Here is a 21707-nt window from a genome sequence, read left to right on the forward strand (position 1 = left end):
AGGTCTTTCCTATCCAAGTGTACTTAAGCAATACATACTAATTATTTAGCTCTACAAGAATCTTCACGTGTTTTCTCTAAATAGCTGCAACAACTAAACCATCCTCTGCTACCTATTCTGTACAGGTGAAACTCGGAAAATTAGAATATCGTGCAAAAGTCCATTAATTTCAGTAATGCAAATTAAAAGGTGAAACTGATATATGAGACAGACGCATTACATGCAAAGCGAGATAAGTCAAGCCTTAATTTGTTATAATTGTGATGATCATGGCGTACAGCTCATAAAAACCCCAAATCCACAATCTCAGAAAATTAGAATATTACATGGAACCAAGAAGACAAGGATTGAAGAATAGAACAATATCGGACCTCTGAAAAGTATACAGTGTACTGTGCTTGATTGGCCAGCAAACTCACCTGACCTGACCCCATAGAGAATCTATGGGGCATTGCCAAGAGAAGGATGAGAGACATGAGACCAAACAATGCAGAATTGCTGAAGGCCGCTAATGAAGCATCCTGGTCTTCCATAATACCTCATCAGTGCCACAGGCTGATAGCATCCATGCCACGCCGCATTGAGGCAGTAATTGCTGCAAAAGGGGCCCAAACCAAGTACTGAATACATATGCATGCTTATACTTTTCAGAGGTCCGATATTGTTCTATTCTACAATCCTTGTCTCCTTGGTTCCATGTAATATTCTAATTTTCTGAGATTGTGGATTTGGGGTTTTCATGAGCTGTACGCCATGATCATCACAATTATAACAAATTAAGGCTTGACTTATCTCGCTTTGCATGTAATGCGTCTGTCTCATATATCAGTTTCACCTTTTAATTTGCATTACTGAAATTAATGGACTTTTGCACGATATTCTAATTTTCCAAGTTTCACCTGTAACTGGAGTGAGTGCTCTGCTGTTTACCTGCTGGGGGTAAAATTAACAACCCCCAACACTTACCAGCATTCCGGCAGCACCTGCAAGTTGCCTCGAGCAACAGTGCTCTGCCCACAATCCCATGAGGAGTGGTGGTGCTCCTCCCAACATCCCAGTGAGGTGGTGGCATAACCCTAGCCTCTGCGCGTGCATGGAGCCCCCACGCATCTGCAGAGACCAGGGCCATGCTGCTGTCCCACCGGGATGCCAGGTAGAGCATCGCCACCCTGTGTGGGATTGCAAGTGGAGTGCCACTGGAGGCGGCTTGCAGGTGCTGCCTAAAAACTGGTAAGCACCTGATGATTAATTTTTAAAGGTACCTCTCGCCGCCACCACCACCCCGGCACTGCCCTCACCAGCTGCTACTGTGCAGGAAGTAGCCAATCCAGATTGGATCAGATTGTTCCTGATCCTGGTTAGGGCCACCTCACAGCAGATATATAGGGAAAAGATATCCAGCACACAAGGGCCAATAGCATGCTGGATGTGACATATAATTTGGGTCAGGAACAGATCTAAACACAAAGAGAACTTACCTTACTGTGGCAAGAATGAAAAACTTCACTCTTGATAATACTGCATTGCTTTTGCCCCAGTACAAGCTTGAAAGGCTGACTTGCACATAGGTCAGTCTGGCTTATGTCCGTACAGCTAGTAGTAATTTTCCAGCTATTTCCAAATGCCTGTGCACGCATCTCCACAGGCTGCCCTCTAGTGGTAAAATCATTGTTGGCACTGTTGTCAAAGTCACCACAAAGACCACAAACTTTGCCCTAGAAAATTTCCCCAAGTTAGTTTAGAAAGTCCTCTCTGGTGGAGGGGGGATGACACATGCATACTTACCTATAAATCTAATACATTCTGTTACCCAGACCTCTACAATGTATGCCCTTGCACATTATTTCACCCTCCCAATTCCAAACACTATTCTATGCTAAGTAATTATGCCATTTTGAGACCCTGGAAATAGGATTCAGTTATACACATGTATTTAAAAAGATAATAGCCCACATGTTGCTCAGTGATACGAGGGTAAAAGAAGGGCTCTGCCCTCATGCAGATGCTAGACAGTACTACTACTAATACTAATACTACAATATTAATATGCTGTTTGTCAACCAAAGTTATCAAAGCAGTTTACATGGGGGGGGGGAATACATCAAGAAGATGGTCCCCTGTCTCCAAAGGGCTCACAATCTAAAAAGAAACATAAGGCAGACCCCAGCAACAGCCACTGGAGGGATGCTGTGCTGGGGATGGATAGGGCCAGTTGCTCTCCCCCTGCTAAATATAAGAGAATCACCACTTTGAAAGATGCTTCTTTGCTTAGTTAACAGAAGTAGCTGTGGCAAAGGCTTCTTCCACAGCCAAGTGTGAATGGAGGGGCTGCCCAGCTCTCACGGACATATTTCCAGAAACGGAAAGGTCTTTTGCAGGGAGAGGAGAGAAACAAAAACCATTTTCCCCCTACCTTTCCATACATGCTTGGCTGCAGAAGAAGCTTTCAACACAGCAACTTTCCAGCCTCTCTGCAAGGGCAGTGCCCTTCTTCCGCCCTTGCAATACTGTGCAAAATGTCACATGGACAAATATCCTGAGACATTACAGGGACTCAATTGCGACCAAGAATATTGCCTACATTTGCTTCAACCATGCACCAGACAAATAATAAACAATTAAGCTTCTTTCTGTTATTAACTTTCAAACCCTTACAGTTATACAGGTAGGTAGAGGTGTGCACAAACCCAGAAAACCCGGTTTGGTTTGAGTTGAACTGGACTTGAACTGAACTGGGTCTGATCCTGTTTTGTGAACACTAGAGCCAGGCCCATCCGATTCAAGTGCAAACCGATTTGGACCCAACTCAGGGGTGGTGGAAATATATTTTTTAAAAATTGTGAACTTACCTCCATTGCGGGGCCTTGAGGGGTGCTGCTGAGGCTGCAGAGGGGGTCTCCTGCTGTTCCCCCTCCCCCTGCCAGCCTCCCCCTGGTCTCAAATGGGCCATTTGCCCATTTGGGGCCTCTCTGCACTGGCAGCCATTTTGGAGGCTGCCACGCATACTCGCTGGCCATTTGCATGGCTGGGTCATGAAATTTCTCTCTCTCACACATAACACTAGAACCAGGGGTCATCACATGAAATTGATTGCCACAAAATTTAGGACCAACATATGGAAGTACTTTTTCACACAACACATAATCAACTTGTGGAATTTTCTGCCACAAGATGTGGTGACAGCCAACAACCTGGATGGCTTTAAGAAGAGTTTGGATAACTTCATGGAGGCGAGGTCTATCAATGGCTACTAGTCGGAGGGCTATAGGCCACCTTCAGCCTCAAAGGCAGGATGCCTCTGAGTAGCAGTTGCAGGGGAGTGACAGCATGGGAGAGGGCATGCCCTCAACTCCTGCCTGTAGGCTTCCAGCGGCATCTGGTGGGCCACTGTGTGAAACAGGATGCTGGACTAGATGGGCCTTGGGCTTGATCCAGCAGGGCTGTTCTTATGGAGTCATAGTTCATTTGTCTTCTCCTCACTTGTTGCCTTGAATTCAAACTGAGAGGTTCTTCCTCTCTCTGCATAAGAGACTGTCATTCTGTTTATTGTTTTCATAGCCTATATTTTAGTTAGTAATACATATCAAACACTTGTTTCTCAGTTAAATTTGCTTCCTGTATAATTACTTATAGAGGATGAAGTAATTTCTCTGCAACAGATTCACCTGTGACAATGTACACACGAGAGTCTAATTTTCCCTCTAAATGGCACTGATATCTTGATAGGAGAACCACCATACACGTGAACCAGCCCTGACACGTAAAAATGCATGAAAATCGCCACCTTAGCAGCTGTGTTTGCACCTACCTGAAAAGAGGATTCCACTTGTACAATCACTGTTGTCTTCTCATCCCACATGATGGTCACCCCATGGAAAGTTTCAATTACAATATAAATCCCCATGAGAAAGACTGTATAATGCTTTTCAATGCCTGGCTTACTAACAATCTCCTCAACTTTTCCTTCCAGAAGTCTGATTTCACTATCCTAGAAAAAAATACATCCACTAATTTGAAAGAGCACGGTTGCAGCCAAAATGAAAGCATGCTATTAAAACACAGCTATAACCCAGTGTAGCAAGAAACATACAACTTCTCATTTCCCCAAGATGTATTTCCTGCTTCATAGTTACAGAAGGCTAGAGGTCAAAGAAGCAAGCCCCCCTGCCCCTGCCATCATGGCTGCAGTGACCTGTAGAGTCATGGCTTCAGAAACAATCTTAACTGCTAACAAATCAAACTGTTTAAATTAAGGGTGGAAGGAAATGTGAGATGCTGGAGAGGAGACAGCAATATTGTAGTAGAGAAAAACTCAGGTTGAATACATAAATAGGGCTACATCAATAGTGTAAGTAAGGATGGAAAGTGTCAGGGGTCTATGCATTCATTTGGGAAGAATGAATGTGTGTGAGAATTGGATATATGTCTTTTATTGGGGTGAATGTGGTCTTATAGCACTTTAAGGTGTAACAATTTTACTGTAACATAATCTGGGTTATAGCCCACTTCTTCAGATGCTCTGGACCACAAAACCATATGCCACAATAAGATTCTGAGTCCTTAAAGTCCCACAGAGCAAATGAACCCCCACTCCATCAAATTCAGAATTAATTCAGAGAGCATTTATTAATTATTCAAATATCTAACACACACCTGGACTAGGAGTGTGCACGGAACCGATTTGGCTGGTTCTGTTTGAAACTGGACCAGATTCAAACCAACTCAGCCTAATCAGTAAAGGGGGCATTCCCTAATCCCTATCCTAAGGCTGGTGGGGGGGGTGAGAGAAGGGGGCCTCTGTCAGGGGAGCACCAAGGTAATTTGGGCACCTGGACCACCCAGCCGTGAGGCCCCATGAGTTCAGAGATTGTCGCAAGCCCATGATGTCGTGGGCTTGCAACATCACAACTGTGCAGGTGTGTCTTGCAGTTGTTTAAAGATGCTGGCCCGAATGGATGGGGCCAGCGCCTCTCCAGTTCCCACCCCACTGCTGCCAGGGGAGGGGGAAGAAGGGGAAAGGTCTGCTCCGCTCCCTCCCAGTAAGACTTTTTTTTAAAAGGCAGAGCTTTGGTGAGGTGGGCATGGGGTGGCTCAGCTGCCGGAGGCTCCTGGTCCCGACCATTTGGAGGCTCCCCCAGTCCCCAAGGTTCGGGGGTTAGTGAGCCTCTGCTCTCTGTACCTTTAGTGCAGGTGGTGAGGAGGTGGAGACATTGCAGGCAGAGGAGGTGGTGACAGGGGCTCCTTCAAGTCCCATGCTAGCCTCCTGAATGACAGCCCAGGCTGGCTATGGCCTGGTTTGGGTCTCCAAGTATGCACATGTTAATAATAATAATAATAATAATAATAATAATAATAATAATAATTCAATTTCTATACCGCCCTTCCAAAAATGGCCTGTGTGTGTGTGTGGAGGCCCGAACCAGGCCACAGCTGGCCTAAGCTGTCATTCAGTTGGCTAGAAGGGAGCTTGGATGGGCCCCTGCTGCCCCCCCCCAACTGCCTCACCATCTCTGCCACAGCCTCCACTAAAGATAAAGAGGCCTCTTTCTCCCCCCCCCCCCCGCCGCCCCCACCGGCCTTAGGATAGGGATTAGAGAATGCCCCCTTTAATGTATCCTCAAACTGGCCTGTGAACAAGTTCTTGGAATCGGGGCTGGGTCGGTTCAAACTTGGACCAGCCAAACTGGGCTGGTTCAATTCAAACCACAGTTCGAATTGAACCAGCTTGTACACCCCTAATCTGTACCCTGGCCCTGAAGATATCAGGTGTGCATCAGGCTCTAGAGTTTTTCAAACCTGTTGCTCTTGTTTTTGTATGCTATAAGGCCTCTTTACCTCTCTATTCTCTCAAGCAGCAAAGGAGGAGCGATCTGCACTGGAAGGGGTTTCAAGGCCTTAGCATATGCCTGATGATGTCACCAGGGTGCTTTCCAGATTACATGCTACAACAGCAATAAAATGCTTCAGCTTGGCAAGATCATATTGAAAATGATCCCCAGAATCTCAGACTCGTACAATGCAATGTTGTAGCACTATAACACAAAGATAAAACCCAAAAGAAGGCATCAGAAATATGAACAGCACCTTGCTGTCAGTGCAGGGACTGCGGTGTCACAACACAGGAAGTACAGAGGCACACTTAGCAGATCCATAATCACACTGTTGTAGGGTTTTATCTGGAAAGCACCCAGGAGCACAGCAGAACGAAGGGCCTTTTCAGACTATTATTTTTGGATGTCCAGCAAGTTCAGTCAGATGTTTGAAACAGGTCAGCTGAAAACTCATTAGGGCTTTTGGGAGCTTGCAGATCTAGCCAGTTCTGGGGGTCAGTGTCAGTTTTACATAGCACTTCTGTTTTTGCTGCAGCAGACTCACAGCTGCTCTCCCCAAATAAAAAAGGAATAGGGTGGACGTGTTCTGTGAATAGGTGTAGCCCAGCTTCTGCAAGTGAGCAAAAATGCATTTATTAATGTTTGAAGTTCTCTATTTGTAAGGCCAATAATTCACTTACCTCCAATATCACTCTGATTTTCAAGGAGCACACACTCAATGATTTACCACATGCAATATTTTGCATTACAATGCGAAAGGTGCCTGACTGGGGATTTTGGGGGCAGAAATCCTTAGAAAAGGAAACAAAAAGCGCATTGAATGTAAGATTCTCCATCTCAGTCCACAATGATATAAATACTTGAAAAGGAAGTGATATGCCACACCAAACTAACATAACTCCTATGAAACATATAGTCTTGAGCAGCATTCACACTTTATGAAACTGTACCTTCATTCTAAGGTGCTATTTTTTGTGCAGAACACACACACGCGCACACACACACACACACACACACACACACGAAACCTCACTGGTTATATCTGTCTGCTTCCTACAACAGGTATTGCTTTCCTATCCAATCCCACCACCACTACCTCACACACAAATATACACCATTCTAGTTTAAGAACATAATAACAGCCAACAACATGTGACAGCCAACAACCTGGATGGCTTTAAGAGGGGTTTGGATGACTTCATGGAGGAGAGATCTATCAATGGCTACTAGTCTGAGGGCTGTGGGCCACCTCCAGCATCAAGGGCAGGGTGCCTCTGAGTACCAGTTGCAGGGGAGTAATGGCAGGAGAGAGGGCACGCCCTCAACTCCTGCCTGTGGCTTCCAGCAGCATCTGGTGGGCCACTGTGCGAAACAGGATGCTGGACTAGATGGGCCTTGGGCCTGATCCAGCAGGGCTGTTCTTATGTTCTTAACAGCCCTGCTGGATCAGGCCGAAGGCCTATCTAGTCCAGCATCCTATTTCACACATTGGCCCACCAGGTACCTCTGAGAAGCCCACAAGAGGTAAGGGTGTGCCATCTCATGTGCTGTTCCTCCCCCCTGCAACTGGTATTTAGAGGCATCTTGCCTCTGAGGCTTGAGGCGGCCTATTACCCGGCTGCCCAGTTTCTAAACTCAAATACTACCTCTTATCTGCTTCTACACGCTCTCTCTCTCCACCCTTCACTTCATCCTAATGAAATGAGAGTTCCTTCCGCAGTTAGGAACTCACAACCCCATTCCTCACTTTCAATAATTTCAGTGAAGAGTTGACAGTTCACAGCAAAGACATGCCACCTTGCTTGCACATCACCTGCTGGTATCCCACACTCTCCTAGGAGGGCCTATCTGCTAGTTTAATGAACACAAGTCTGTGGAGAGAAAATGCTGATCTACACATTGAGCAAAAATATGACCACTTCAGACTGCATTTGTTTCTGGATACTTACCCACGTGTTTGTTGAACTTCTCTCTACACAGAGAAAACTGCACATCAAGGAATAAGCTAGGTATGTGCCCTTTTCTGTTTCTGCTAGTTTTCCACATGAAGGTTTTTTTGGTGTGGGTGTGTGTGCACACACACATGCAAGGGAGCACTCTGATATGAAGTTCTTCATCTGCCGTCCTACAGTCCAAGGACTGCCACCTTATTCTGAATGTGTACTTTTACTATTTGTCAGAGACAAATGTGCTACCCTCCCTGTTCTCATTTAAGGAGATTGGAGCCTGGAGGTGCATGGTGCACTAAAACGAGCATTCTTCAAACCAAAATCAGATGCCTCTTCTTTCTTTCTTTCTTTCCCTTTTTTTTTTTTTTTTTTTGCATGCTCCTCCTATGGCATTCCAAAATCCTCCACAGATTCAGAGGAATAGGTAATGTACCAATTCTACCTCCTAGTCATTGTTACCTGTGAATCTATGCATTCTACAGTAATCTATACTAATATATGTAGTGGTTCTAGCAGATATAGTTAATGCAAAGCTGAACCAAACTAATGCCATCTTGAACGCAGTGTGAACGCAGTAGCAGTGTGACCCCTGCTAAATTGGCAAAGAGGCACCTTTTAATGTGGTGAGTTTCTTTATTTAGCAGGGGGAGAGTAACTGGCCCTATCCACCCCCAGCACAGTACCTCCAGTGGCTGTTGCTGGTGCCTATCTTATGGTTCTTTTTAGATTGTGAGCCCTTTGGGGACAGGGATCCATTTTATTTATTTATTATTTCTCTGTGTAAACTGCCCTGAGCCATTTTTGGAAGGGTGGTATAGAAATCGAATGAATGAATGAATGAATGAATAAATAAATAAATAAATAAAACTAAGCCAGGGTTCTATGATCAGGATGCCTGTGTCAGCCGGTTCTGTTCCTCATCAAATTGCCTGATGTTCTATCCTGAGTTTTATCAGTAAACTGTTATTTCTGCTATTTACTGCCTGCCTCCCATGGCCATGCTTCGCTGCACCTGGGCCTGGGATGACATCCAGAAAACCATTTGCTATGTAACAACAAACTGTGTAACAATTTAGGGCCCTAACAAAGACTGTGCTGTGATCTTCAAGGATGTGTATGATAATTGATGGGTAGGGCCTACCTGACAAGAGCAGTGGTTTACTGTATGTGCTAACTTGCTTGGAATGTAATCCATGTATAAATGCTTTAGACGGGCTCCATTTTGGGTCCGTCTTGTCTTTGGGGAGCTATCCCTTTGACGGTCGCTTTACTTACATTGCAGAGATAAAGCTTCTTTGAACTTTAAGTCTCCTCTTGGTATGTGTGAATATTGGCTGTCGGCTACCAAGTAGAAATAACCCGTTGCAGTTATCATCATTATGAAATCCAGGACAATCATTTAATCATTGAAATCCCATAATTGTAATTTGATACCATACAACACAGCCCACACTTGAGGCAGGCAATATACATTTTGTACCTGGGCTAGGATATAATCACAATCTCCCATGAAATCAAATTTCCCTCCATCAAAGCTGAAGTAGTGTCCATTCCCATGCACAATACATGTTCCTTGGCAGGGGTGGTTTGCACACTTCCACTGCCTCCTGTGGCATATGCTAGTAGATAAAATATAAAGAATAGCAATTTATCACCTCAGTGGAAATTCTGCAAGTAGACAGTAAGGCTATATTCACAATCATTCCTGGGGCAGGGAGGGCAGGTGGTGGGGGAAGACAGAGAAGGGCCTATGTTTCCCGCAGATGATCATCTATGGCCTCTTCAATGCACCTCCGTGCATCCACATTCTTCACACTGCTCATGTAGCATGGATCTCTGGAGGCTGGGACTCGTTTTCCCACCCTCCACAAATCCCAAAATGCACAGTGTGACAAGTGCGGTGCATTGTACGAGTGTGGTGCCTTGCTCTAGGTGCCCAACTCTCTGTATGCTTGGGCATTAGCTTTGTCAATGTTGACCATGATGGACATGGATGATATCACTGAAATTGTCATGCATGAAAGTACTGTACATGTTGTCTTACCACATGGCAATGTGCAGGCGTGGTGCACAGAAGTACAGCCCTTTCTTCATACAGTAAATGCTGCATATGTGACTGCTGGGGACATGGCCAGTGGGCACATCAGTATCTGGGGGTGGGGGCCAGCAAGTGAGGGCCTATTCCTGCTCCCACTCCCCATATTCAGGGGATATGGAGATAATTACTTGAGAAGTGGGCTCTAATTGAATGTTTTAGCCTTTCAGGGTCTCAGTGAAGTCATATTGGTTCATATGCTTTAAGACCTGCATTTATTTTTGTTATTGTTACAGCAATAGCTTTAAGAACAAAGGGGGGGGGGAACTCTACCATGTATTACAGCTGACTGTGATAGATGTGCCAGGACTATAGACGTTTCCTCCATAGATGCAAGGGCATTGCTCCTCCTCAATACAACTGCCATTATCATCAGACACCAGACCATCAGGACACAGGCATCCAGAGACACATTCTGTAGCATACTGGACACATGGAAACAAATTGGAAATGGTTAGAGAAGGAAGCACATATACAGTACTTGGTTAATGTTTTAACATGTTGTAAACTGCCTTGAAGCTATGTTTAATGAAAGGTGGCACAGACGTATAAAAAGAAATAAAGTAAATACATAAAATAAGGAGAGAAGGGGGAAATGGCAGTAGTCTTTTTTTTTTAAGCCCTTCTTTTAGTAGTGCACATAAAGCACATCACTGGCCCTTGTGTGTTTGTTTTTCGTTTCATAATTAGCCAAGGGGTTAATCAGAACCAGGGCCATAGTATGAGAGAAGAGGGGATTTAACTAGTTGTCTCTGCTACAGTCGCAAACTGGATCAGGTCACACAGTGGCTGCTATTTGCCCTAGGAAGGAAATAGTGGCCATTCCAGCTGATACCTGCACCTGAGGCGATTGCCTCACCCTGCCTCATGGAAGGGCCACCCCTGCTCCCTTTACACAACAAACTAGTGATAATGGACGAATTGTTGGCAGAAGACGGAGCAGTAATTTTTGGCAGTACCATACAGCAGATGTTCATGGCTTTTCTTTTTTAATGATGTATGATTAAGTAGCCAATAAAATGGATAAATTGTCTATGCCGACATGTAAATATTGGGACCATGTCTGGATCTTGCTAAAATATACTAATCCCTTTACATTCAACTGAAAGATATTAAGGTTATTCACATGACCCAGAATGGCAGGGAGGACGGGCAGAAGGCAAGACTGCTCTTACATTCCACCCAGATGATCTCCTCTCTTCTTTGGGCTGCATGGCTCACACGTCCACATGAGCCATGCTGCCTGGAGCCATGTGGCCATCTGGAGGCTGTGGGAATGCAGCCCAGCCTCCAGAAATCTCTCAATATACCACGCAAGGAGTACAGTGCATTGGGGGATTTCCCCACAAGCCAGGCACTCTAGGCTGCAGGTAGCCCAAGCAGATATATGAACGGGTACTGAGGTAGAAGGGCACACTCTCACATCCGTTCACCTCAGTAATAGCCCAGGAACAAAGCCTGGGCTCTCTCCAGCGGGGCAGTACCAGGATCAAGCCCGATCCCACAGTGTACCATATGAGCAGCACTACCTGGGTAGGGCTGTGAGAGCCTGTATAGGGCTGCTTGTATGAACAGCCTCATTTTAGAGCTACTTTGAGTTGTTTTATTTTGTACTAAATAGGCAAAAATCAAATCAACATGCATGTACCGGTCTACTTGACATGAACAGTACCATTGACTTGTCCCCAAGTTCCCTCCCTGGCTTCTCCAAGATAGGGCTGAGAGGGATTCCTGCCTGCAACCTTGGAGTAGCCGCTGCCAGTCTGGGTAGACAATACTGAGCTCGGGGGACCTATGGTCTGACTCAGTACATGGCAGCTTCCTATGTTCCTAGGCATCATCATAAACTGGGTGAGTATATTTCCTCTGTTCTCATGGATGCAGCACAGGTGGCTTGTGAGCAGGATAAATGCACTTCCCATTAGCATTCATGAAGTTCAGTCAAGCACAGAAAATAACCAACATGCTTTACTGCCGAGAACTTAACCCCTTACATACACACTGCATGTCTTGTGTTCTACAGCTTTTCTGACATTCTGATCCAGTTGCCCTTGAGCCAGCCAAGCTACAGTCAAAGTAATACATAGGAGGAGGACAATCTGCAACAGAGGAACAGAAATACTGTATTTTTAAAAGCTCAGACAGTATAGAAATATGCATATCACTAAGCTTTTTCCAGAATCCTTGATATATAAAATATTATACTTTTTCAAATACCAAAGATTGGAGGAAGAACATGTCGTCTTGGGAAGCTGATTCTTATTCCAAAAGAAGCAATTTATAAATGTTTGCATTACTAACTAGAGGTGTGCACAGAATGGAAAATGCTCAGAACATTCTGTCAGAGCAACTGGGGAGTTGGTCATAAGAACACAAGAGCAGCCCTGCTGGATCAGGCCCAAGGCCCATCTAGTCCAGCATCCTGTTTCACATAGTTGCCCACCAGATGCCACTGGAAGCCTACAGGCAGGAGTTGAGGACATGCCCTCTCTCCTGCTGTTACTCCCCTGCAACTGGTAACAGAGCAACTGGTCACTCTGATGGAACATCCCCCATCCTGGCCAAAATATCCTGGCTGCCATTTTGGATTTTAAAATGGCCATCACACATGTGCGACCACCATTTTAAAATCCAAAATGACAGCCAGAATGGGTCAGGACATTCTGGCCAGAATTGGGTCATTATGTTCCAAGCTCAGAGCAGGATCCCATTTTAAAAGGGGGTTCTGTTCTGATCTTGGAATGTTCAGAAGAACCTAAATTAAGATGTTCTGCACACCCCTAGTACTAACAGATTATATGGTGCAAGATACCTAATTCTGAATTGCATAACAATATGCATTTAAATATATTTCAGTTTGGCAGTCTAATTACCTCTGACTTTCAGGCACTTGAATCTTTTCCCCAACAGGTCAAACACCACTTTGAAGAGGAAAGAAGGGAAATGGCATTGGGAAAATGTTAAACATAACCTCTCCCAATGCTGTTTCCCTGATCAAATTAGCACACCTACTGGCTGGTGCAAAATAAAGGACAACATGTTGAGAGATTCAGTCTTGGATCTCTCACATCACACGTGTTTTGCAGGGGCGTAACAAGGCTGGAGTGGGCCCAGAGACAAAATTTTAAAATGGGCCCCTCGCTGATACACACACACACACACACACACACACACACACACACACTCTCTCTCTCTCTCTCTCTCTCTTCACAATATATAGCCATGTGACTTGCTTCTGGGGGGGCCCTCGAGGTGTGGGGGCCCCCAGGCAGCCACCTCCCCTTGCCTAATAGTAGTTATGCCCCTGGTGTTTTGTTCTTTTCTGTTTTGACCCCATCATCGCTCTTATTGTACCAACTGTTTGTTTTAGCAAAAAGTGAATGTGTTCCAAGGTGGAACAGTATTGCCAGCCTTGGGTCTTTGTTGTTTGTTTGTTTGTTTGTTTGTTGGGGAAGGTGGCAGAACTTCATCTTTTTAATGATTTTAGAGTGATCACAATGAATATGGTTTGCATCTTTCACACCACTTCTTAAAAAACATGTGGATTGGGCTTATTTTAAAAACATTTGTGTTAAATGAAATCCTGAATGTGCATCAATGCATGGAAGAGTGTGAGAGATGCAACCAGAGGGCTGTGGTCAGAGTGCACAGGCCTAGTCATCTGGAAGCACAGCTACCACCATAGTCCTTAGATGACAGAGCCCAGCACAAGTACAAAACAGTAGTAGGTAAGCAAGCACCCTTCTTCTCTTGGTTGTCACTGACTGAGGCTGTTCACGCAACCAAAAACAAGTGTCCTACCCAGGTTTGGGAAATGTGCATGCTCCAAATTTTCAGTTTTGTGGGAGCAAACATAATAGGAGGAGGGAGAAGTGATTGTGTGGGGAGACAGGAGCTGCGTAGGACAGCTTTTCCACCTACCTTGGTCAAATGCAGGGTATGAAACCTGGATAGGATGGCACTGTCCTACCCAGATCCTGCCTATTACACAATCACTTCTGCCTCCTCCTAGTCATTTGCTCCCACACAACTGAAAATTGGGAGCATGCACAGCTGCCAGACCTGCGTAGGGCGCCTGTCTTAACCATTTTTCAGTTGCGTGAACAGCCTCAGTCATGGCACTTGAGTGAAAAACCCCTTCCAACCAGCATTGCCACTGATATGTATACTCAGTTTCAATGACCTATCTTAATATTCAAGGGAGATATTGGACAATTTGAATTATAAGCAGAATATACAACAAGTGCTGAATACATTAGTTAAATTTCACAGACCACCTGTGAAAAGGATGCTGTTACTAACAATAGTCCTGGGATTATTGTTAATCTCAGGACTATTGTTGCTGGAGGAACAAATCCTAACCAATAAATTTATATACTGATGATAATTCAAAGTTAATTTTAAATTCCCAATACCTTGGCTTTAGAGGCACAATGGTTAAAAAGAACTCTCACCTTTCACAGCTTCTTTGTTTCCAATGCAATCTAATTGTCCTCGAATGCATTTGCTAGAGACATAAACATATAAAAGGGGAACCTTGTACCAATACATAAGATAACAGTCTACAGTCCACAATAAATAATCTCTGCAATCATTTGCATCTCATTCTAGCTCCAAACAAAAAGTATTGTAAACTTTTTGTTGACTCAGCCTTCCATCCTTCCGAGGTCGGTAAAATGAGTACCCAGAATGTTGGGGGCAATATGCTAAAATCATTGTAAACTGCTTAGAGAGCTCCGGCTATAGAGCGGTATATAAATGTAAGTGCTATTGCTATTGCTACTTCTGGTCCTCAGATTTGTCACTCTATTGACCTTTGGTCAGAGCTGTGGAAGCCAACACTATAGTGACATTACATCAAGTCTCCATGGCAAAGAACAGAGATGGAACTCCCTCCAGAATATCTCAGGGAACAACTGAAATATCATGAATATACTTTAAACTACTATAGCAGTCATGGTCCAGTAGGACTGGGATGTATGCTATTTCTGCTCTTCAGTCTTTCTGTTTCCCAATCAATAAACGAATTCAATAATGCTACACTTAACAAGTAGCCCAATTCTATGCATGCTAAGCAGAATCAAGTCCTCATAGGTTCACTGGGGCTGCCTCCCAAAAAAATGTTCAGAGGATTGTAGCCTTAAGCTTATTTGGAGGATTGTGTCTGAATCTAAGGTGAAAGATGACGACCACGAGCTGGAGTTTTATTTTTAGCTCCTTATCAGAAGCATATTTTCACCTTAAAGGTCAAACAGGTGCCTGTCTGTGAGGCTTCAGTTATGCACATGTGTGCATTAACATGCTCACACATGCACATGTGCATGAAGGTATACACATGTAAGGGTTTTTGTAGCAAAGGTAAGGGTGGGGTCTGGCAGTGTGGAGTGCTAAGGAAAAAACTATTCGATTTTTCAAATCTTCCATCTGAATACTTGAAACATCTGTTGAGGTTTCAAAAATATATATATTCCAAGGAAACATTTGGGGGGGCGGGGGTATTAAGGTAGAGGTATGGGAAAGGGAAGGTCACATTTCACTGTTCTTTTACCAGCTCCATAGTGTAGCTGCTACAGTGAGAGAGCATTATGGTGCTGGAGGTTGTTCTCAGCCCTAGAAAACTAGGGATGTGCGAAAAGTTTCTGGTACAGAACGATCTGTACCTGAAACGGCCAATTTTGGGTGATTCGGAGCCGAACCGAATCACCCCCGAAGATTTCTGAAAAATTTCGGATCCGAAACGAATCACCCCTGTTTCGGATCTGAAATATTCGGATGTTTCGGACCTCCATTTTGTGGCCTTCTTTCCCCCCCTCCATTTTGAGCAGTGACATCTATTTGAATTTCCCGCCTTTTGCCTCCCATTGACTTCAATGCAAAAAGGTCTGATGTGACATCTGCTCGAATTTTGGGTCCTGGGGAAAAAAATAGTGGGGTGGGATGGTAGTTCCCAATGGGTGGAGGCTACCATCCAAATTGCAGAGAGATTGGACAAAGGGCTGATTTTTGGTGAATTTTTGAAGTTTTAGTGTCTTTGGGGCAGATTGGGGGCATAACGTGGGATCTGGGCCAAAAGAGTGGGGTGGGGTGGTAGTGCCTAATGGGTGGAGGCTACCACCCCAATTTCAGAGTGATTGGGCAAAGGGCTGATTTTTGGCGAATTGTTGAATTTTACGCGTCTTTAAGGTTTTCCCCCATTAGGTATAATGGAGGCTGTATCGCTTCACATCAGGGGGAAAGGGGTGGCCTAGAGCAGTGTGGAGTTGGTGGTAGTGCCAGGTAGGGGCAAGGAAGCTACCTGAATTTTTTCAAAGGATTTGGGCAAAGGGCTGATTTTTGGTGAATTGTTGAAGTTTATGCGTCTTTAAGGTTTTCCCTCATAAGGTATAATGGAGCTTTCAGCAGCCCCATAAGTGCACTTGGGGGGTGCTGGGGTGGCCCAGAGCGAGTGGTGGTGTAGTGCACATAGGGTGCCAACCATCCCCATGGGTTTCTAACCCATGGTGTACAGGGTTCTGTTGTTTCTGAGGTATTCTGAGTGTGGATTCTATGATAGCAAATTAGAGTGGATTCATGGTGTCTCATTGGAAATCTCATTTGCTATCATAGAATCTACACTCAGAATACCTAATGGGGGAAAACCTTAAAGACGCGTAAAATTCAACAATTCACCAAAAATCAGCCCTTTGCCCAATCACTCTGAAATTGGGGTGGTAGCCTCCACCCATTAGGCACCACCCCACTCTTTTGGCCCCAGGACCTGTTTTTTTAATCCGAATTGATTCGGATTCGATTAATTCGGATCCGAATCGAATCAGGGGTGATTCGGATGGGCAATATTCTGATACAAAACAGAACAGGTGTGTTTCGGTTCAGATCCAAATCAAAACACCGAAAATCCAAATTGCACACCCCTATAGAAAACTGGTTTCATTGTTGTGATTCAGGGGGGAACTTTTTTAAAAAAGAAAACAATACACTGTTAATTATCAGACAATTGCTTTTGAAGACTGCAACCTTTGTATTTATATTTTGACTAATCTGATTCAGTTTACCACATGAGCTTATCCTTTTGGAATGAATTCCCAGGTTGGATCATCAGGCCTTTATAATAACATGGACAGTCCTCCGGAGAAACACATTCTTCCTCATTTACTAGATAGGTGCCATCAGGGCAGCCACAGCCCTCTACAGGAATGATCTGAACATTACACAGCATATCGGGCTCACGCAGTGAATGGCAAGAGCGGTTACAGAATTTCACTTCATAGCTGTATTCCATAGTTTTAGGGCACTCGTTGGAGACATCTGGGGGGGGGGAAGGAACACAAAGACTGCAATGAGTTTTGTAAATACACAATTGTTCTTAACATCTTCCCATTGACTTACTTCTGTTTTACGCAAAATGAACATGCACACCTTTAGTCCCAAGAATAATTAGTCAAATGGCTATAGAAAACCTTCAGGTTCATTGGTATTATGCTGCTGAATCCCAGTTGCTGGGATATAATGGTGAGAGTGGGCTCTCGCTTTCAAGCCCTGCTTGTGGACTTCTTGGAGGCATCAGGTTAGGCACTGTGGGACATATTAAGCTGTTGTAGTTGGAATTTTGGTCTGATCTAGCAAGACCCTTTTTATTTATTTTTATTTATTTATTTTATTGTTGAATTTATATATCATCTTTCATTAAAAACAACCCCAAGGCGGTTTACAAAAGTTAAAAAACATACAATAAAAATGACAAAGTATTAAGCTAAAAATATAAAACAAATCTTATTTAAAAACTATAAAATACAAGCATTAAAACTATAAATGAGTAAAAACACATAGACGCAGAATAGAAACAGTCATATAAAAGCCTGGGTAAAAAGCCATGATTTAAGAAGCTTTCTAAAAACTGTGATGGAGTCTGAGGAGCGAATGGCCACTGGGAGAGCATTCCAAAGTCTGGGGGCAGCAACAGAGAAGGTCCTGTCCCAAGTGCACGACTGACGAGCCTCCTTCATTGTAGGCACCCGGAGCAGAGCCTCCTCAGATGACCTTGTCAAGTGGGCAGCAACCCTTGGGAGCAGGCGGTCCCTCAGATACCCCGGGCCCAAACCGTTTAGGGCTTTAAAGGTCAAAACCAGCACCTTGAATTGGACCCGGAAATGAACCGGCAGCCGGTGCAGCTCTTTCAGGATGGGTGTGATGTGCTCCCACCGGGCAGCTCTGGACAAAACCCTAGCTGCCACATTTTGCACTAGCTGCAATTTCCAGATATTCTTCAAGGGCAGCCCCATGTAGAGTGTGTTACAGTAATCCAGCCGTGACGTGACTAAGGCATGGGTAACTGTGCCCAGATCTGCCTTCTCGAGAAAGGGACACAGCTGGCGCACTAGTCAAAGCCGTGCAAAGGCACCCCTGGCCACCGCCTCCACCTGAGCTTCCAAAAGCAGAGCCAGGTCCAGCAGTACCCCCAAGCTGCATGCTCCTTCAAGGGGAGTGCAACCCCATCCAGAACCAGTAAAATATCCTCATCCATATTGGCTCTCCTACTGATCAACAGTACCTCTGTCTTGTCCGGATTCAATTTCAGTTTATTAGCCCACATCCAACCCATCACAGCCTCCAGCCCCCGATTCAGGACATCCACCGCCTCCCTCGGATCAGATGACAAGGAGAGATAGAGCTGAGTGTCATCCGCATACTGCTGACAACTCAGTCCAAGTCCCCAGATGGCCTCTCCCAGTGGTTTCATGTAGATTTTAAACAGCATGGGGGACAAGACCGAACCCTGCGGGACCCCACAGGCCAGTGGCCACAGAGCCGAGCAGTAGTCCCCCAGCACCACCTTCTGGGCCCTCCCCCCAAGAAAGGACTGGAACCACTGCAACACAGTTCCTCCCATTCCCTTACTCGAGAGGCGGCCCAGAAGGATACCATGGTCAATGGTATCAAAAGCTGCCGCGAGGTCCAGCAGAACCAACAGGGATTCACTCCCCCTGTCTAGTTCCTGGCGTAGGTCATCCACTAGAGTGACCAAGTCAGTCTCAGTCCCATACCCGGGGCGGAAGCCAGATTGAAAAGGATCCAGATAATCCATATCATCCAAGACCCTCTGCAGCTGTGACGCCACCATACGCTCTATCACCTTGCCCCAAAAGGGTAGGTTAGAGACCGGTCTATTTTGTCCAGGTTGGAGGGATCAAGGGAGGGCTTTTTTAGTAGTGATCTTACCACCGCCTCCTTGAGGCACGGTGGCATCCTGCCCTCCCTTAATGAGGCATTAATAGTCACCTCCAACCATCTACCTGTACCCTCCCTGGCAGCTTTTATTAGCCATGAAGGGCAAGGGTCAAGAGCACACGATGTCGTCCACACACTGCCCAGGATCTTGTCCACATCTTCAGGCCGCACCAACTGAAAAGAATCCAACACAACGGGACCAGATGGTACCAGATGCACGTCTGCTGGAACTGCCAAAACTCTGGAGTCCAAATCGGCACGGATGCGAGTGACTTTATCTGCAAAGTGGCAATCAAACTGATTGCAGCAGGCTGTGGATGATTCCTCCCCCATTACCTGGGGGGATGTGTGGAGCAATGTTTTTACCACACGAAACAGCTCTGTTTGTCTGCACTGAGCAGATGCAATGGAGGCCCCCACCGCCCCCATCGCCACGGCGTAGTCCCTAAAATGGGCTCTAGCCCGTGTTCGGTCGGATTCGTCACCACTCTTCCTCCAGTGTCATTCCAGCCGTCGTCCGAGTTGTTTCATTGCCCTAAGCTCCGAGGACAACCAAGGAGCAGATCGGGCTCCACTAAGCCGGAGAGGGCGTTTAGGAGCAACCGTGTCAACAGCCTGGGCTGTCTCTCCATTCCAGAGATCGACCAGGGCCTCAACAGGGTCACCAGCTCTGGACACTGGAAACTCCCCGAGGGCCATCTGGAATCCAAGCGGATCCATAAGCCTCTGGAGGTGGACCATCCTAATCGGCCCACCACCCCTGCAGAGGGCAGACGGAGCAGTCAAACTAAACCCCACCAGATGATGATCTGTCCATGACAAGGGAGCTGTCTCAAATTCCCGGACCTCCAGATCATTTATTTCCTGGTCGGCAAAAACCAGATCCAGAGTATGTCCTGCCACATGGGTCGGGCCCGATACCAACTGAGACAGGCCCATGGTTGCCACGGAGGCCATGAAATCCTGAGCCGCACCCACTAGGGGGGCCTCAGCATGGACATTGAAATCTCCCAAAACAATAAGCCTGGGGGAATCCAAAGCCACCTCCGAGACCACCCCCGCTAGCTCAGGTAGGGAGACCGAAGTGCAGTGGGGTGGTCGGTACACCAGCAGAATCCCCAGCCTATTTCATGTTCTTAAGAACTTTTCACTTTCTTAAGATACAGGTGAGACAACCTGCAGTCTCAAACACATGAAAGAATTTCCATTGGTTTCACTGAGACAAGAGGCTGGTTCACACAGTCAGTTTACTGTGAAGTAATGCACCCAAAGTGAAAAATTTCTCAGAATTTTAAGATTTCTCCCAAGGATAATTTTATTTATTTATTGGGGGTGGAGGGGAGATCTCAGACAGTTTCTCCACATCCCTTTGGTCTGCACATAATGCTCCCAGAGGATGGAATTTGCTAAGTTTAATCTCTTCAACTACAACTACATTCCCCTGATCACAGTGGCTGAAAAATATGCCTCCATGTTAATAAAAACCATTACTGAGAAATGCCACCCATATCTGTGCAGAGCACAGTTCCCTTGAGACATTTTTTGCTCAGACGTGTTCTCAGGGACTGTAAAGTGGATGGAAAATTGATGGTGTGGATCTGTCTTAAGGGCAGATTCTCACATGAATTGAAGTCCTGAATGAACAACTTTAATTGACTATGATTATATGTGAAACAACCTCCATAGATCAACCCATCAGTTGATAATTATCAGTTGATAATGTGATCAACTCACATTAATTCAAACTCCAATATGCCCAGTGTAGGCAGTTCCAACACTGAATTGCAAGTCCTCAGGCAGCAAGTCACTGAAGGATACATGTGTGAAAAAGCCAGCCCTGGCTGGAGCTGCCATTAGTGCCTGAGGTGGCACTGCAAGTCTCCATCCTCACCCCTTGACCTCCTCCACTCCTTGCCAGAACATGCCACACATCCATTCCTCATCCCACCACGTTCACTGTAATCCACCCAACTCCTCAGTCTCCTTCACCCTATGCCCACAAGGCATACTACATATCGATTGGCCCCCAATCTTCCCCATTCCACCTGTGACAGTCTCACCACCATCTCTTTACCTGGAAGTGTGATGGGGCTGATGCTGCTCTTCCTCTTCCCATTCCCATTCATGCTGTGCCATCACTCCTCCTCTTCCTCCTGCATGTTTCTCACTCCCTGTATTTTCTAAAGACAAAGGGTGAAGAATGGAGCAGAAGGACGTGTGGAGATGGAGAGAGGTGGGCTAGGTTGCCCACAACACAACTCCTCCATATTTCCTTCCACTCTGTGCTCTGCCAGCTGCCTTTCAAAAACTCAGGGAGTGAGAAAAATGCAGCAGGAGGAGGAGGAGTGATGGCAGTACTGCTGCCATTGGTTAGTGGTGCTTTGGCCAGCTAAATAACAGCAGGGTCTGCAGATTCTAATGCTTAGATACTTAAGCTAACATCTTAAGTATACGTACCAGGGATTAAGTCCCATTGAACTCCATGAAATTTACTTCTGAATAAACATGCATAGGATTACATGACACATATAATAATAATAATTGTATGGGAATAAAATGGCAATTATTCCAAAATTCCTCCTGTCAAGCCTAACTTTATGTGGCGAG

General features: G+C 45.4%; 1 protein-coding gene across 1 annotated transcript in view; it reads right to left on the minus strand.

Annotated features, from left to right (window-relative positions):
• LOC128324021 (mucin-5B-like) overlaps positions 1-21707 on the minus strand; it is a 109398-nt gene that overhangs the window by 53677 nt on the left and 34014 nt on the right. Inside the window, exons 15-22 of the mRNA XM_053248138.1 lie at positions 16928-17180; positions 14330-14382; positions 11874-11974; positions 10149-10300; positions 9261-9399; positions 6512-6622; positions 3809-3988; positions 1479-1715 (exon numbers count right to left, since the gene is read on the minus strand). Of these exons, the coding sequence (XP_053104113.1) occupies positions 1479-1715; positions 3809-3988; positions 6512-6622; positions 9261-9399; positions 10149-10300; positions 11874-11974; positions 14330-14382; positions 16928-17180 (1226 nt within the window). The remainder of the gene's footprint in view (positions 1-1478; positions 1716-3808; positions 3989-6511; positions 6623-9260; positions 9400-10148; positions 10301-11873; positions 11975-14329; positions 14383-16927; positions 17181-21707) is intronic.

Source organism: Hemicordylus capensis, chromosome 1 (assembly GCF_027244095.1).
Source record: "Hemicordylus capensis ecotype Gifberg chromosome 1, rHemCap1.1.pri, whole genome shotgun sequence".
Classification (NCBI taxonomy): Eukaryota; Metazoa; Chordata; class Lepidosauria; order Squamata; family Cordylidae; genus Hemicordylus; species Hemicordylus capensis.